This window comes from Corylus avellana, chromosome 11 (genome assembly GCF_965113065.1).
Source record: "Corylus avellana chromosome 11, dhCorAvel1.hap1.2, whole genome shotgun sequence".
NCBI lineage: Eukaryota > Viridiplantae > Streptophyta > Magnoliopsida > Fagales > Betulaceae > Corylus > Corylus avellana.
This window is the reverse complement of record NC_142500.1, coordinates 1,379,131-1,396,126: the sequence shown is the minus strand read 5'-3', so window position 1 is coordinate 1,396,126 and position 16,996 is coordinate 1,379,131. Positions and strand designations below refer to the sequence as shown.

Sequence of the window (16,996 nt, the reverse complement as noted above, 5' to 3'; positions counted from 1 at the left end):
TTCTTCTAGTTTTGCTTATTTTTTTCCCTATATTTTCCAATATCAAAATACTAGGCAGATTGTGGATAAACTCATTATCTTTTACGATATTTTTATTAGTGGTAATGAGCAATCTACAGTCTATATTTGTGACTGCCGGTTTCTCTATTATTAACAAGAATCAGTAATCATAGACATGGGAAGAGTTTCTCAATCCATACTAAATAGCATTCTCCCATCCATCTGACAAGTACTTTCAAACTAACAAAATTGAAGCAACTCGAAGCAACTCGAAGTTCCGCAAAACTTGTGGGACCAACTATAATCTTATGAGTATGGTACAACACCCACCCAATAAATTAATTAATTAATTAATTAAAAAAAAAAAAAAAAACCAGAAAATATATATTACTCTTGATTCTTAATTGATTCAAGATGTGTGCATCAGATCAACAGCTGATGCCTGCCATCACATCAATGCTACCTGGAAACATATGGTGGATGTTTTGCAATTTGGTGCCGGAAGCATAGCAACAACCATATGAGAGATTTAAGCAGCATCTGAGGGGAGGGTACTCTGTATGTTTGAAGGCATCAGGATGTTAAAACCATCTGCTGCAGTAGATACGATCATTCCTGGAATCTGAGCATGCCAATGGAGTTCTTTCAAGTCTTTCTGACCCTGTTTAAAGCCAAAGCAATGTTGAGTTGACATGCTGAACTAGGAAGGGAGTTTTCAAGATGAATCATCTCACTAAGAGGGAAGTTTGAAAAGAGGAGAGAGGAAGGGGGATTACCTGATGAACAAACAAAAGTTGTGGAGGTAGATCTTCAGGGGCATTTACTTGCTCTTTTGTTTTAGCTCTGAATTCTGCCTCCTCTTCCTCATCCTTTTCTAATGAAAGGTCCCATATTCTAGTCAAGGAAGCCAAACATAGCATAAGACTACAAACTTCCATTCAAAGAAGAAGAATAGAAAAACTAAAAAACTACACTTCCATCCTACAAGTTAACTTACGTTAGCTGATTGTCAGCTGATGTAACAGCCAAAGTGGATGCTTCGTGTTGACTCCATTCAATGGATGTGATAGGGTGTTTATGGTATTCAAAATGTGCTACTACAGAATCCCCTTCCTGCCCACAGAAAAATCACATTAGCACATCAGCTTTATCAACAACAAAAAAAATCCATTTTACCAGCTATTATCCTTCTTTGGAAGAATACAACCTTGCAGTCAAATGAATAAAACATGGAACTTCACATGTATATACCCTTTTTGCTCCACTTCAAGATTATTTAAAACAAACACCAAGAGAGAGAGAGAGAGAGCAACCATTTCTATGACTCCAAAATATACACATGTACTATACATATACACACAAATGCATAAATGTATAATATAACTGGCTGTATATGTGTAAAGGGAACATTAAACAAGAAGGAAAAAAATATGCAGATCTTCCTGAAAAAATTGAGCCCAAAAATAACTTCCAAAAAAATCTAGTCGTACACAGATGATATATATAAAAAGCATTAATTTCAATTATAGCTGAAGATTGTAATACAAAGCAGGATGAGAGAAGAAAAAAATAAAGAGCACCAAGGTATGCAGGGAAACAGCATAAAAAACAAAGTGACTGATCAACTTGGCCAGCTTTATCAAGACTTAAAAAGCCCCACTGAGGAATGTGCCTTTGACAGATCTGAATGTATACATGTAGCAATACAATTTATAACTAGATGTAGAAGAATGAGAAATTGAAGTTATTACAGATGGGGCACATGAAAAGGCAATAAGATTGACAATGTAATCCACTAACAAGGGTCCTTACTCTGCGAATTTATCAAAAGATCACATATGGTTTCTCAAAAAAATATGATACAATATCTTACTTAGATCAGACAAGGGATACCTTGAGCAATCTGAGATCACGAATAGAAAATGTCCCATCATCACATCCAGATGCCAACATACAGCTAGCCAGCCTAATCAGAATCAAGGAAGTGTCAAAAGAGGTCACTACATAAAATATGAGAGATGTAAGGATTTCCAAACAGAGGAAAACCAGAACTATTAGACACCTGTTCCATGAAATGACATTCACATCTGCATTATGTGCCTTAAAAGATGCTGCAGCTGACTTCCCTAAACGTGTATCCCAAATTGCAATATTCCCATCCACAGAACAAGAGGCGAACACATTGGGTTCTGTAGGGCTCCACTGCACAGGAAGAGTTGGACCACGTATGGTTACAGGATTGAGATAGATAAAGGAAAATCGTTCAGATTGAATCATAAGTTTCAACAATATATAGTCGAAATCCAAACAGGTCAACTATCGATTCACAGGAATATATATACTTGTAGATCTTCAACACTCGCAGTATGACCAGTAAATGGAGTAGTATCGACATTCCATGTTGCACCAGATGTAGGCTCCCACAAATGAATAAAACTCTTGCAGTCCCCTTCAGACATGAAGAACATCACCAAAGCATTAGACCATTATACACATGTTAAGAAACTAGCAATTGAAATTCCTTTAGGGAGAAACAAAGAAAACATAAACAAATACAAAAATAAGAATAAATAAAATACTCTTAACTGTACCAGATACAAGCCTTCCCGGGACATTAGGATTCCAGTCTATAGCAAAGCCTTCATCTTTGTGCTTAAACTTCACTAGTGGAGGCTGATTGAAAACTGAAGAAGCTCCCTGAGCACCTTGCGTTTCTGATTCTGCTAAAGCACTCAAATGGGAGCTGAAGTCCCATATCTGCATTATACATGATCCATTCTTATGATAAACAAAATTTCACCAATTCAATTTTCAAGCTCATATAATACATGTATTAATAATGCTATAGCTTCCCAAGACTACTGTAACTCTCATTAAACTATTTTGCCTTATCTTGAATACTTCTTCCATCCCAAAATAGATGTCTTGGTTTGAAAAGACAAGACTATTAATAAAGGTGTAAGAATATAGTGGTCTTAATAAAGCATTCATTACTTATTTAGAGGAGGTATGACTTTTAATATCATCTTGTTTACAAAAAAAATAGAAGAGTATTTTGGGAAATTAAAGTAGAAACTCACTTTGTGAAAATACACATGTATTTTGGGAAGTGCTAGAAAGAGAAGTAAAACATTTGAAATTGGGATGGAGGGAGTATCTTTTTTGGTCATTGACACATATATTGCTACTCCTTGCTTTCTGGGGCACCAATGTCACTTATAATTGTTTATTACTGAAAATGAATACCAATGTAGATATGCAATGCATACTGCAAAATTTTTTTTTTTTCATATCATAAACCTGAGAGTCCAGAATCTGAAGTTTCATTGTAACATTCCACGATGTCTTATGCTGTATAAAAACGGAAAAACAAAATACCCAAACAGGTATGCAAATCATGAAGAAAGCCACAATACATGGGCATGAAATATTACCTGCACATGACCAGCATCTTCCCAAGATGCACATATATGGGGATTTTGTGCCATAGCACGTATCCGATTAATACATCCTTCATGAGCTACCTTGCGCAACTGTAAAGACAAACAAGTCAAACCAAAAAGGTAAATAGATTAGGTAAAGAACAAGCAGCACAGATAAAGGTCAGTCATGAAATTAACAAAATGTCAAAAGAAACAAGACATTGCCTGCAAAATTGGAGCCCCAGATCCTTGAAGCTCCTCTACTTCACTATCTTCATCACTATCACTACCCTCACTTTCCATATCAGAGTTATCAGCTGCAGGTTTTGAAGGCACTAGCTCGCGTCTTTTCCCAGTGATGTTAGATACTTTAAATATTCCAATAGAGTTCCAAGAAGGTTTCTCAGCCTGCAGAACAAGAACAGCGATGCCAAGATGGTATGGTAAAATGCGACAAGAAAAAATCTAAGGAATAAAACACAAGGTCAAACAAACTTAAATGCGCCTGTCCCAAATATTCAGAAAAATTTGGATTCTCATTTTTCTTCCTCAGAAAACAAAAGATTGCCCATGTTTGATATGCTTAAAAATCACATTTTGATCCTATACTATTCTTGGAAAATCTTATTGGAGTAACAAAATCCTTATGTTTTTTAAGGAAAAATGTAAAAATCCCAATTCACAAATAAATTGGACAGCCCAAGCATACATTTCCATATGTGGATGAATACACTGAAAATATATTTATGTCCACTCCAAAACCATACATCAAGGCTTTAAGAAATAAAGCTCACCTGAGTCCCTGCGACGAAATACACTGTGTGCGGGAACTCTGTCCGAACCAAACCCAGTGAATCACGTAAAATATCAAAGCTGTAAAAAAAAACAAAAAAAAAGTTTTTTACTGTAAATGGGACTTCTTAAACAAATGAAATAGACAAGTAAAAAAAATGCTTAAACCTTCTATCTACCCACAAAACCTAAGTCAATGACCTTTGTAGACGAACTTTAATTGAACCCAAAAATGAAAATGTCAGTATTTAAAAAGAATTCAAATTCTTTTCACTTTCTGCAATCAGTAAGCAGTCAAACAAAGTCTCAAGGTACGAAAACAACGTGCATCAATCCCGGCAAATCAAATATAAACCTACCCTCTCAAAATGAATCAAATCAAATATAAACCTACATCTCAAAATGAATCTAATTATAATAGCAAATAGTAAGTCAACACAATTTTAACATCAAGACCAAAAAACAACTATCAAATATTACTCAACCCACCAGAAACCAACAAAAAGACCACGTTTTTTTTTATGTTTATTTAAACTCGGGTTCCAATTGACACTTTCTGGGTTCCCCAATTTATCAAAAACCCACTATCCAAAATTCCAAAGTCCCTACCTCTTCCCTTTACTTTCCAAGAAAACAAACAGAAAACAAAAAGAATTCACAGCACCTGAGACATGGCCACCCAATATGGAAGGCGTGGAGAGCATTGTAGGCAGAAGGGTCACACTGAAGCTCCTCGTCTTCCTCCAATTTATCCACACCCGGTTGCCACACCTTCGCCGGAATCGACGGTCCCGAAGAAGACGAAGACCCATCTCCTTTCTTCGAGTCCTGCACACACAAAAATTAGATGGTTGTGGAAGAAGAGAAAAAAAACAGAGAAAAAAACCCCAAAACTTATTGAAATAACTGACAGAAAAACAGTCAAGAAAGAGACTTGAAACCTTGTTCTTTCTCTTGGCTTTCTTAGGGTTTTTTATGCTGCGAACCATTTTTGGGTCTCCTGAGGTTTGAGCTACACAATGGAATGAGGGTTTTTGAGTTAGGGTTTTACGTTTGAGAAATACAAAAGAGAAGCTTTTAACGTGGCAGTTCATGACATCACGTGGCACTGCCACGTCAGTAAAAAAAAAACAGGAAAAAAAGTAAACTTTTAAGCTTGAATTGAGCCGAGAATGGTAAAAAGTGTTGGCGTGTGTGTTGACTTCGTATTAACTCGCTTATGACATAATCTTGTTTATATTAAATCCGAATATGACACGTTTAGCTCGAACACTCAAATCCGAATACGACACGTTTTCTTAACAGGTAACACGATATGATATGTGTAACCTGTTTAGATAAACGTGTCGTGTCGGGTTGACACAACACGATCCGTGAACACTTTTAATTTAGATGTTAATAGGTTCCAACCCGACATGACCCCGACCCGTAAACACGTTTAAAATCATTTTAATTTTTATAGCCAAACCAAAATTGCAAAATCTAGCAACCAGGCAAATATATATATATATGGGTCAAATGTGTCAACCCGCAAACCCATTGGTTAACACGACCCGGCACATTTATTAAATGTGTTATAAACGGGTGATTAGTTTATAATCCAAATCTATTTAATCTAAATCATAACCCTAAAATTACATGTTGAGTTCGCGTGTTGCAGGTTAAATTGCCAATCCATACGAACGAAAAATAAAATAAAAAAGCGAACTTTTGGGATTCAACAAGATTTTTGTAGGCCTGGGTATCGGTCAAAACGGTCCGGTTAAGGACCTTATCGGTTATTAACCGATAATTTTCGGTTAAACGGTTTATTAACCGATACCGAACCAATAAGAATTTTAACCGATAATTTCGGTTAAAACGGTACACGGTTAAACGGTCCGGTTAAACCGGTTAACCGATTTAACCGAGAGCTTTATATTGATTTATTTTGTTGGGCTAAAAACCAAAAATGAGTTTTTTTTACTTTTGAGAGCCCAAATACTTTTTGTTGGGCTAAAATAATTTATTAAAAATGAGTTGTTTTAGAGACCAAATACTTTTTGTTGGGACCCAAATATTTGTTTTTTGAGCTAAAAATTGAAGTTTTTTTATATTGATTCACTTCAACTTTTTTTTGTTTTGTTTTTTTAATATTATAAAATACATTTTTCCAAAGCAAATGGACTAATTAACATAATGAATGCTAATTAGACTAGCAAAACTAGTTAATGAAAAATGCTTTTACCAAAGGCAAAGAAATCTCATCAAATGCCATCACTTGAAAAAAAAAACATCAAACCTACCCAAACCCAAATTAAAATAAAATTCATTAATGAATAATAAACAAAGTATTAACTAATTAAAGTCACTTAGCAAAAGGAAAATAAGCCATGAGCAACACCATTACACAAATTCGGAAACCTGTGTCACTTGTGGGAATTTGGAAACCTCTCTAAAAGACTAAACGGCGCCGTTTTGGGACTAGGACTTAAAAAAAAAAAAAAAAAAAAAAAAAAAAAAAAAAAAAAAATTCCGGTTTCTTATCGGTTAACCGGTTAACCGATAAGAACCGCTTAACCGGACCGGACCGGACCGGACCGAATTCCGGTATGCTTTTTTTAACCGATAAGGATATCGGCATATCGGCTACGGTTTATATCGGTTCGGTCGAAGCCGGTAGACGGCCGGTTAAACGGTAACGGTTAATTTGCCCACCCCTAGATTTTTGCACCCAAAAACAAAAAAAACAAAAAACAAAAAAATTACCATTAAATTCAAAAATCAATAATAATTAATTCAAATCTAATGATATTTTTCCTTGTCACGTCAAGAGTGTACAGTTAAATAATGTGAAATTGAGAGTTTCGGTAATTATAAGTTGTTTTATATTTTGAGTCTTTATAAGTCAATTACCATTTACCAAGGTTATGTTAGTCTATTTCAATCAAGTTTATAAATAAAGAAAAATTTATTTTCAAACCCTTTGTTTGAAGGAGGATTAGGTTCCTCTAAAAATAAATTACTTTACGGACTTGATATATATTCAGCATGTTAGAAAAGGCTGAGGTTTAATCTCTTGTACTTAAAAATACTCGTTGAAAAGTCCACCCGCAACAACTTAGGTTCGTTTGGAATTATGGTTTTAATAAGTGCGTTTTTAAAAATTGCGTTTTTAAAAATTATTTTTTCAAATAGGTACTTTTTATAATCGGAAAGACATTTGGTAAAACATGTTTTTTTTTTTTTTATCAAATATTTGTTATGCGAAATTGTAATTTTGATTTAAATTCATGTTTTTTTTTTAAAATAAGCACCCCCTAATCTGCTTATAAAAATCACAGATTTAGATTAAGTGCATTTAAAATCGCAATGCCAAATACTTGACGTTTTATAATATCTTTTAAAAACATAAATTATTCTTACAAAATCACAATTTCAAACGCCTTACTTTTGGCAAGGACTCTCACTAGAAATTGCAGATGTTGTTCTTATATATTAGCTCGTTCTTGCTTTCTGGAAACAGAATCACATACAAGTTGCTCGAAGATTACATGCATTATGGATTATGGTCCTGTGTTTGTATTGCTCTAGAGAAATTTGCACTAAAAATTTATAATTACATTGAGAGATTTACAACTGGAGTAAAGAACAGTGGATCCTCATCAATAACCAGCTGGGTTCCAACTGAAAATAATTGAAAAAATAAAAAAATAAAAAAAATTCAAGGATACAAGAAAGTTCCTCTGCATGATGACCTTAGATCCATTCAACAGCAACTTCTATCTGCAGTTCCAGAATTAAGCAACCAAAGTTAAATTCTATGACCTTATTCTTTCAGATTTTTTTAGAAATTCAATTATGTTTCCAAATAAATCAAGGAGGTTATTGCAATTAGTTTTACTCATTAGATTGTAGTAGTGTTGCTTAGGCATCTATTTGAGTCTCACACCAGATTGTGTATTAGGTCAATCTAAGTTATACAAGTGATTACAAGAACCCTAATTGTGACCAGTCCTTTTGGAATATTGAACAAATATGATTAGCGCGTCGTCGGGTTTTGACAAATGATGTCGGTGTAAAGACCTCGGGTTTTGACATAGAGTTTGAGACAAATTCAATTTGAATGACGAGAAATCATACCTGTTATTTCTTTGTCTAGTAAGGAGAACAAGTATTCCAAATCCGACCATGATTGCAATTTTTATAGCCTAAGAAGAGAAAAGCAAAATCTTAAGGTATGTGAATTATGGTCTAGAGAGGAAGTCACTGAAGAGCAGTTCAAATAAAAATGATATAACCTGTCCCAAGGGTCCTCCAGAACCAGAAGTGTCCATATCCTCCAAACTCTCAGGTTTTAATTTTCTTACTTTGTGGCAATTCTTCTCATCTTTATCCACCTCGATAACATTTCCAGCATCCACACCATGCTGAAGATAATGTAAAAGCATTAATCAGATTATCTTATACCAGTATAAATAAAAGGAACCATCTCAAACTTGTCATAGGCTCCCTGACTTCCATTAAGGAAATAAGCTTACAGAAGTGAACTTCTATTTAATCAATACCTCTTCCATATATTCTTGCATAGAGAGATTCAGCTTTCCTTCCTGGACATTTGGCTTGGTACTGCTACCTCCCATCAAATCCATGACTTTCTTACCACCAGTTGTTACACAAAAGTGTCTTGCTTCATCTGGAAATATCCAGGCACCAGAGCTTTCAAATGAGGAATGCTTAGCTTCACAACAGTCTATTGATTCGAATTTATGGCATGAGGCTCCTCCAACATTGATTTCTTGTACATTTTTAAATTGAATTCCCCTTCTACTTTCCACTATAACTGAATTGCCACAAGAATCTTGTTTATCAGGAAACAAATTACAAGGAGGGTGCCTACCTGAATACTCATCAAGCATCCTTCCTGAAACTGTAGGTGTTTCAGATGGGGATAATCTCATCAAATCTTGATGAGATTTCTCTTCCTCTCTAGCTACTTCTTTATGCACTACATTGAATTTATCCCTAGGATTTGAATTTGTTCCTTTAATCTGAAATTTCTTTGTGATCAACTCTTCCACCTTCCCAGTGTCCCCAGATGATTTACTCCCATCTAAAGCTCCAAGTGAATTAATTTTCTCTCCTCTTTTTCTGGTAAATGTTGGGCCTTGTTGCAATTCCTCTGCAAGAAAAAGATTGAAATTGACTGTACTGGCTTAGTAATTTGTGTGTTGCCTTCATTTAAGGGCTGACTTTTCGAATGTGATACTATTCCACACTTACTTGACTGAGATTGTGTTGGTGGTGGTTTGATGGAAGACCTCATATCCTGCTTGAAATCAAACAATACGAATCATGGTGGTATAAAAACAAGATATTAATTGGTGAGAAGATGTTGAGAATGTTATTGAAGTTGTGCACCAGCTATACCTGAGCTAGACCACTTTCGAAGGCACTTATCATATTCCTTACTTTGCTAGGAGTTTTCCCTAGCTGACTCTGCTTCTGAGGGTTGTGAGCCCTATCTTCCTCCAAATTGTGAGGTATTGAATCACTCGTGGAAGCGCCGTCTAATCCCGAACCTCCCAAAAATAAGGAAATTTCATTGGAACAAATGGATCTTGTAGGAAATTCAGCAGGTAGTGACTTGCTCTCATTCTTCTCAAGTTCCCCTTGACTTTCTTCAGTTCGATGGACATCAACTCCTTGTGGCACAGGATTTGCTGATGAAACCTCTTCATATTGATCTGCATCATTCTAAAACAGGTGAAATTACCATTAAAAATAGTCGAGAGTACTTTTCAAGTTTCTTTCTGAAAAAAGAACTAAAAGATTACACTGCAAAGTGGTAATGCTTAACTGAAGTTGATTGCTTCTGATTAGGATAAATTTCTTTAATGCTCTCCGTACCAGATTCTTCACTCTTGCAGAAAATAACAGGATTTGATATCAGACAACCTTTGGAGGTTACCTCTTCAACACTTACTGCTTCAATTTGAAGAAGGCATTTCTAAGAATCTTGAGGAACATTGAGGTTCATAGTTTCTCTGCTTGAAGGTTTCAATTGGGTAAGCAAGATCTAACCTGAGACCTACCAGCCATTGTAGAAGTCCTTGAACTTCTAATACTGCGATTGAGAAGCTCATCATGTTTAATTTTCAATGCAGAAGCTCTCTACAAAAGATGTAAAAACACATGCTAAATAACTGCAACAACAAATATTCCCACATAGGAAAACATACATGAACAATTCCAAGTAAAACATCATAAGATAGACTGACTGTCCATAAACACATTCATTAAAATGAGAATTAGGAAAAGGAAACAACACCATCATACGGATTCGGTCACGCTCATCTTCACTGAGAACGAACTGCAACTTCATACGCACATGACCGCCTCCTTCAAGGAGAAAAAGATCATCCCAAATACCTTTCTCCACTATAGACGCAGTCTCAACCCCTGCCCCAATACATATTAATAGAGCCTCATCAGCCTTCATTCTAGAATGACTAAATGAATTCTGATAGAATATATAAATTAAATGATTGAATTCATCTCTTTTTATCACCTTAAACTTTTGAAAATAAGTAGTTATTTAACATGATAAACTCTGTAGATTTGAAGACAAACAGTGAGGTGTCTAAGCTTGAGCTGTGAAACCCAAGTTCAAGTAACCAGTTACTACTTGTATAATTAAAACGAAGTGAATTGTGGAGTGAACTCATCACCTCTTAAGTCTGATACCATGTTAAACCACCACTTATTATAAAAGCTTACGTTCATTTAATTTATATATCCTAACAAATTCAAATGGGAAAAGTTTCTGTAAACCTGCATGTGATATTTCTTTCCCATCAGCGTCCAGAAGTGCTACAATCAAATTGTCGCGGAGCGTTGTTAATGGGCTGTGAAAAACAGCAGAAACTTGGATATATCATGGCCAAGAATAACAAGTAACAAATATGAAAACCAGAAATAGAATGCAGTAATCATTACAAAGAAAAGTCTCCCTTGTCCCAAGTTTGGAACTCTATTTTCCCCATGGAAACTGCATTCACAATACAAAACTTTATTAATTTTCTTTCTGAAAAAGGGTTATTGCAGACAACTATTAAAGGAAGAGATCGAAGATTAGAGTAAGCTAAAAAGAGGTGACAAGTGCCAACCTTTAACCGATATTGATGAAGAAGGTGAGGAAGATGGGAGCCCCATGAATTCCAGAACTGGAGTTAATTCAACATGCAAATTAGATATAAAAGTTAATGCACAAGTAGCTGCCATGTTTGAACTATTACAGTTACCAGCCATGCAGCTGTTAATACCTGAAACTAGGATGTTTCCTGGCATGGCAAGAAATTTGCAATATGGGAGTTGACCCAAGTACAGAAAGTGAGAATTTTTTTTTGTTTCAATCCGAGTTCAAGGAAATGCTAAATATGGGTATTTGTCTAAGCAAGACAGGGAAGAGGGATTGGATTGGAAAGTGTGGACATGGTTGGAGTTGAGGGAAGTAGGCATAGTGGGGTCCTTTGTCCTTGCACAAACTTTCTAAATATTTATGAACCACCACAAACGCTGGACAGCCAAGTCTCTGTCTTTGTCTCACTCATGGCTCATGCCTCAGGTATTAGGATTTGGATGTCCAATAATTTAGAGCAGAAAGTCTTATCAGACTTATTGGGATAGATATTCTTTACAATCATGTTTTTAGAACCAGAAAAGCTATTCCAATTTTGATTGTTTTTATGTTTTTGAGAGCCACAAAATCCATCCAGTTTGCTTCAATTCTTTAGCATAATGTGGGACTGGATCCTCTCCAGTAATTGTTAATGCAGGGGCATAATTGTCCAAAAAAAAATTGGGGACATTTATGCCCTGCAATAACAAGGACTGGATAGACTATACACCAAAAGGTAACTTCCAAGTTTTTTTTTTTTTTTTTTAACAAACCTTGCATTCAAAAACAAAGAGCAATTACAAGAGAGGGGGTGGATCTTTACCACTAGAAATTGAGATAGAAAAGAGAGGGGGAGGGGGGGGGAGAAACTCTTGCCACAGCCAAATATGCCACATGATGACATGATGAGCGTAGAAGTTTACACTTCTGTGAATTTTTCTAGCCTCCCAATTGAGAGAAGCTGGATTAATAAGAAAAAAAAGTTAGAAATCACTTTCTCAATTTGCGAATCATGGGAGATGGGGTGTGTTGCAAAGCTGAGATGAAAATTTCATGAGCTGGATTAATAAGAAAAAAAGTCAGAAATCACTTTCTCAATTTGCTAATCATGGGAGATGGGGTGTGTTGCAAAGCTGAGATGAAAATTTCTTGAGCTTTAAGGAAACTTCAAGAGAAGCTGCAAGGAGAGCTGCTAATGCTTCACCAAAATTTGGGTCACAAGGAGGACTGATTTGGGAGATGGCTTTGACTTTCCATTTCCCTTAACCCTATATATTATGGGTAGAATTTATATGTACACTGTACACAAGTTTGAAAATGCTCTGTATAAGATTAAAAATAAATAAATCATTACTGTCCTTTTCATGGTTTGTGGTTGATTTTGACATGATCCAAATCAAGACCAACAAATTTTTATCAAAGGGCTCTAACAATGCTGGATCCACCACCTTCATCAATATGATTAATTATACCAACTACTCTTCATTCCATCACGCGAAACGTTATTCTATTTTACGGATGCAGCATGAATACCACAAATGTGATATATTTAGTGGTCCAAAAAAAAAAGCGATATCTTTAGACAATTTGGATTGGCAAACAAAGGGTCGAGATCTATTGCATGGAGTACAATAACTATAATTTGCACCATTCATTTTAAATGAACAATCCAAAATTTGCCACATCATCTATCATGTGAAAAAAGAAAAAGTGCAACTCATTTTCAGCCACATATCTGCCAGCGCTGCCTCCCCTCTGTTGCTCCACCACCTCCTTGTTATTGTTGAGCTCTTATCCCACCACCTCCCTCTTTGTCGTCTTGTTGTGCTGGGTGGCCAAACCATCCCAATGGCAAGGAGCGGTTCCCCAATCAACCACCCTACACAATAGGATAATGATGAGGAAAGTAGCAAGATAGAAGCTCAATAAAGGTGATAAGGTGGGAGAAGAACAGAGCGAGAGGCGGCAGTGAGCAAAGAAGTGGCCGAAAATGAGATACAAGGTAGATGACATGAGAAATTTTTGGCCGTCCATTTAAAATGAACGGCCAAGATTAGAGTGATTGTACACGATCTCAGTCCCCAAACATAAGTTTGTATGAATTGAGGTAAGGTACATGTCAAACTTACATAATCCTAGGGTAATACATATAATTAATTATATATAGCATAAATTGTGAAAATGTATTTTGTGGGTATCAACCAAAAGTATTCCTAAACGAGAAACCTTGGCTTTCATGGAAGGCCATATTTTGCCCTACACATTATCTGTCTTTTATCAATATAATGTAGGGCAACATGACTTTTCAATAGAAAGGCCACATTTTGCCTGGAAAAATGTTTATCTTTTATCAGAGTCTAATTTGGAGGAATTATGACTTTTCATTCAACATAGCTTTGTTATCTAATGTAGCAAAACCAATTGGTCTGGCTGAAGAGATCTTTAGTTCAGCAGGACTTGGTTTGCTTTCAATGAAAAAGTAGAAATTAGTTTTTATAGAGGAAAAATTGGTATCATAATCAGTATTTTGATCAGTAGCTATAGCCTAGCCACTTACATCTAACTGGAAGTTCAAAATGAATCCCACAATGGAGCAGCTAAATCCGGGAGCTGGTCCCTTGTAAGTTGTCACAGGTTATCTATAACAGATATTGGCTGAAGAGAAGCAACAACTAAAGACTTGGAACAGATTTTGCTCGAATAAACTGTTTGAGAATTGCCTTCTCTTCATCAATTTGTTTCTGCTCTTGACGATCCTTGGGTTTGATTTTTCTTTTCTCCTCCAACATCCACTGGAAAAGTTCAAGCTTCTGATCTTCGGGGATGGGCTGCTGTATCTTTACAGGCTCAGGTACTAGGGAAGGAAGAGATGGAATTTCAGAAATTGGGATACTTGCACTTGTAAAAGGATCGGAGGGGACTTCCGCTTTAGCTTTGCGATTCCCCACACTTTTTTCTGCAGCTCTGTTATGAACCATGCTTGCATCTTTTTTTCTTGCTCCCGCAAAAATGTAAGCTGCAAGAAATGCATATCAGTGAATAGCCCTAGGTTTTATTTTTAATGAAGTGAATTTTCTGTCAAGTGGTTGAATAGGACGTTTCGTGATATGGAGCATATAATTGTTTCAGAATGACATGAACTCCACAGGAAATCAATGAATATCGAAAAAGTGAGGTGTAAATTATCCACGCCTCACATGTAAATGATCTTTAATATTATTAATTGAACTCAACATCACCAGTATGACGACAGCATTTAAGCAAGTCAGCACTACATATCAACAGACACAATAATATTTCTTTCTGTACTATAATTTGAGTGATTATTAAGTCATGCTTCCATCCAACGATCCAGATAATACCAACTTGATCTAGGACATACTATTAAGATCCACGTTTATAAGCTTTTAAGCGGTCAAAATCAAGGTGTTTGACTTAATATTTTGATCCCATGAACATCCACGTGAGAAAACAACCCCCTCATTACCAACATTGTGTGGATGATAGGAAGTAGATGACTGCGTCTTAAGGCCCATCAAAAAAAAAAAAAAAAAAAAATCAATCATAAAAAAAGTAAGAAAAAATTTTTTGAAAAAGAAAAACACCAATTTGGTGGCATAGTAAATAGCGAACTTAGTTATGAAACATAAATAGTAAGAGGCTGTTGAAATCCATAGCTTTTGAGGTTTACTGCAAATTTGGAGAAACCATCTTTCTATCCTTAAAATGTCCATCCACCATTCTATGCTTTGTCTCCATTACTAAAGACCCTTAAAAGGGATAGGGTTGAAAGTGTATTCTACTTTCTACAATGGGTTTAAAGGCTGCACTTCCTTCTCTCTTTACAGAGGTGGCCTGAAGGAGGTGGGATTCTTGGCCCAGTCTACTTTCTCTATGGAGTTTGTGATGACTAGTTTGCAGCTCAGCTATTGGGTATTGATGTGCTGACTCAATTTTAAGCAACAGCTAGCACTCTTGCATATGGAAGCATGGAAATTTAGAACATCCTCTAGAGTAATATATGACAAAATGGCTAAAGGAATCGGATTCCAAATTGATAGATGAAGCCTAAATCCAAGTTAGTACTTCACGAGGAAAGAAATGCTTCCAACTGGTTTCAGTCAGGTCTCACTCTATTATCTCTCTTCCTGCCTAAACAGCTCTATTATCTATGCATATGTTCTTCTACTTTACAGCTTTTGTTGACATCACCTGCCCACTTGCTCCATAAATTGACCACACCCGTGGCTAGTGGCTTGCAATTCTTTAATCAAATTGAACCCACGAGAATACACATCTACTAAGGTCAAACAAGAGAACTTGTTTCTATATCAAATTACAGAACGAGCTTCACTTTCTTGAGGAAAATCTGTCTTTGATTCTCCAATCCCCCCCTCCCCAGCATGGCGTGAGTTAACTCCACCAATAACAGGAGAAAATATCAACCTAGCCATTAATGCTATTAGCATGGAGCTCACAATTAATGCTAAAAACGAGTCTAAACTTTATAAAAAATACATGAAAATAATTAGTCTGATAAATATCTCAAATTATTTACTATCATAGATTACTATGTTAGACACTCTCATGCAAGGTTCACATTTTCCTTCCCAGTATATATTTTTCTTCTCTGAGAAAAACAATTCCTCCATAGCTCTTATGTAACTTCCACAAAAATCAATCAAAATGGTTCTCAAAGTCTCAAACAGCACAAAGCAACCAAAATAAATAATCATACTTCAAAACAGCACTTAATCGAAAACCAGTTCAGCACCTGCTAGAAAACTCATCCTAGTCAATACGTCAAGCACATCACAGGCAAAAATGAAAACCACCCAAAACCCATATCTCTTCAACGAATCTTCTGATTATATTGACAACCCATTCCTCAGTATGCCACAACGACTCCAAAACCCTAGGGTTTTAACAACCAATGAGCCACATTTCCAATGCCCGAAGCCCACACAAGGACACAAAAGAGAGAGAGAGAGAGAGAGAGAGAGAGAGAGAGAGAGAGTGAGGAAAGATAGTTGCTGACCTCCAAGAGCGAGATTGAAGATCAAGAAGAAACGCCAAACGGGCTTGTAGCGCCTAATGAGCGACTCTGTTGTAGGTAAAGGTGGTGGAGGCGGTGGCTCCGTCATTGATGGCAGTGCTGGCCTACGTGAATGCGAGTGAGAGAATAGAATGGGAAAGGCTTATGTGTTTGTCGGGTTTAGTGGCTACCAAGCAATTGTTGAACTCCAATTTGGACGCTTTAATCACTCTCTCTCTCTTGATTATCATTAATTAACTGATTAATATAAGGCACTATTTGTTGGATTATTATTTTTAAATTAATCTTTTTATCTCAATATTTGTGGAGAAGAAAAATAATATTTTTTTAATTTATTATATCTATGATAATGAAAAAAAAAGGTCAAATTATTTAATTTTAATAATTATTAGAACTTCAAAAACCTCAATTATCCTTTCTCTATTAACTTAGTTGTATTAAAATTAATTAATTTTTTTTTTCCTTCTTCTTTCTGTAGTGGGATTTGTAAAAACCTCATTGGATTTCACCATATCATAGGTGTGAAAGTTTAGAACCACTGCTTTTATAACCATTAATTACCACTTT

The 16,996-nt window shown here is 35.8% G+C and overlaps 3 protein-coding genes across 11 annotated transcripts; all 3 read right to left on the bottom strand.

The window, feature by feature from the left end:
* Positions 1–172: 172 nt before the first annotated feature.
* LOC132165658 (Transducin family protein / WD-40 repeat family protein) lies at positions 173–5,252 on the bottom strand. The gene is made up of 12 exons (XM_059576309.2): positions 5,156–5,252; positions 4,879–5,042; positions 4,217–4,295; positions 3,648–3,830; positions 3,435–3,533; positions 2,592–2,757; positions 2,343–2,449; positions 2,063–2,202; positions 1,894–1,966; positions 998–1,113; positions 777–894; positions 173–661 (listed from the first exon to the last, which is right to left on the bottom strand). Exons 1-12 carry the CDS (start codon positions 5,201–5,203, stop codon positions 530–532), a joined length of 1,425 nt encoding a protein of 474 aa, XP_059432292.1. The 5' UTR covers positions 5,204–5,252; the 3' UTR covers positions 173–529.
* A 2,449-nt stretch (positions 5,253–7,701) lies between these two features.
* LOC132165914 (uncharacterized) lies at positions 7,702–11,715 on the bottom strand. 8 transcript variants are annotated; one of them, XM_059576622.2, is made up of 14 exons: positions 11,519–11,715; positions 11,363–11,419; positions 11,193–11,244; positions 11,028–11,101; positions 10,525–10,655; positions 10,289–10,367; positions 10,054–10,181; positions 9,624–9,950; positions 9,477–9,522; positions 9,094–9,375; positions 8,762–8,889; positions 8,495–8,623; positions 8,337–8,404; positions 7,702–7,979 (listed from the first exon to the last, which is right to left on the bottom strand). In XM_059576622.2, exons 1-14 carry the CDS (start codon positions 11,541–11,543, stop codon positions 7,976–7,978), a joined length of 1,530 nt encoding a protein of 509 aa, XP_059432605.2. In that variant the 5' UTR covers positions 11,544–11,715; the 3' UTR covers positions 7,702–7,975. The 8 variants fall into 8 exon arrangements, with proteins under 8 accessions (XP_059432605.2, XP_059432604.2, XP_059432602.2 ...); XM_059576621.2 differs by having other exon boundaries at positions 8,762–9,375; positions 10,054–10,116; positions 10,278–10,367; XM_059576619.2 differs by having other exon boundaries at positions 8,762–9,375.
* Positions 11,716–12,967: 1,252 nt separating this feature from the next.
* Positions 12,968–16,603, bottom strand: LOC132166245 (uncharacterized). 2 transcript variants are annotated; one of them, XR_009438555.2, is made up of 3 exons: positions 16,412–16,603; positions 13,931–14,389; positions 12,968–13,252 (listed from the first exon to the last, which is right to left on the bottom strand). XR_009438555.2 is itself a non-coding variant. In XM_059577028.2 (2 exons), the coding sequence occupies exons 1-2, from the start codon at positions 16,515–16,517 to the stop codon at positions 14,046–14,048; spliced, it is 450 nt and encodes a 149-aa protein (XP_059433011.2). In that variant the 5' UTR covers positions 16,518–16,603; the 3' UTR covers positions 13,259–14,045. The 2 variants fall into 2 exon arrangements, 1 of the variants encoding a protein (XP_059433011.2); XM_059577028.2 differs by lacking the exon at positions 12,968–13,252 and having other exon boundaries at positions 13,259–14,389.
* Between the last annotated feature and the right edge of the window lie 393 nt (positions 16,604–16,996).

What these genes read in the sequence shown, in the direction of transcription:
- LOC132166245 (XM_059577028.2), bottom strand. Translation starts at nt 16,517, where the DNA reads ATGACGGAGCCACCGCCTCCACCACCTTTACCTACAACAGAGTCGCTC. An exon ending in CTTCAATCTCGCTCTTGGAG is followed by an intron (nt 14,390 to 16,411) that starts GTCAGCAACTAT and finishes CATTTCTTGCAG; the next exon opens with CTTACATTTTTGCGGGAGCA.
- LOC132165658 (XM_059576309.2), bottom strand. Translation starts at nt 5,203, where the DNA reads ATGGTTCGCAGCATAAAAAACCCTAAGAAAGCCAAGAGAAAGAACAAG. An exon ending in CTGGGGCTCCAATTTTGCAG is followed by an intron (nt 3,534 to 3,647) that starts GCAATGTCTTGT and finishes TTGTCTTTACAG; the next exon opens with TTGCGCAAGGTAGCTCATGA. An exon ending in AACTTTTGTTTGTTCATCAG is followed by an intron (nt 662 to 776) that starts GTAATCCCCCTT and finishes GGCTTTAAACAG; the next exon opens with GGTCAGAAAGACTTGAAAGA.
- LOC132165914 (XM_059576619.2), bottom strand. Translation starts at nt 11,543, where the DNA reads ATGCCAGGAAACATCCTAGTTTCAG. An exon ending in AAGGACTTCTACAATGGCTG is followed by an intron (nt 10,182 to 10,288) that starts GTAGGTCTCAGG and finishes TTCAAATTGAAG; the next exon opens with CAGTAAGTGTTGAAGAGGTA. An exon ending in TGCAAGAATATATGGAAGAG is followed by an intron (nt 8,624 to 8,761) that starts GTATTGATTAAA and finishes CATTATCTTCAG; the next exon opens with CATGGTGTGGATGCTGGAAA.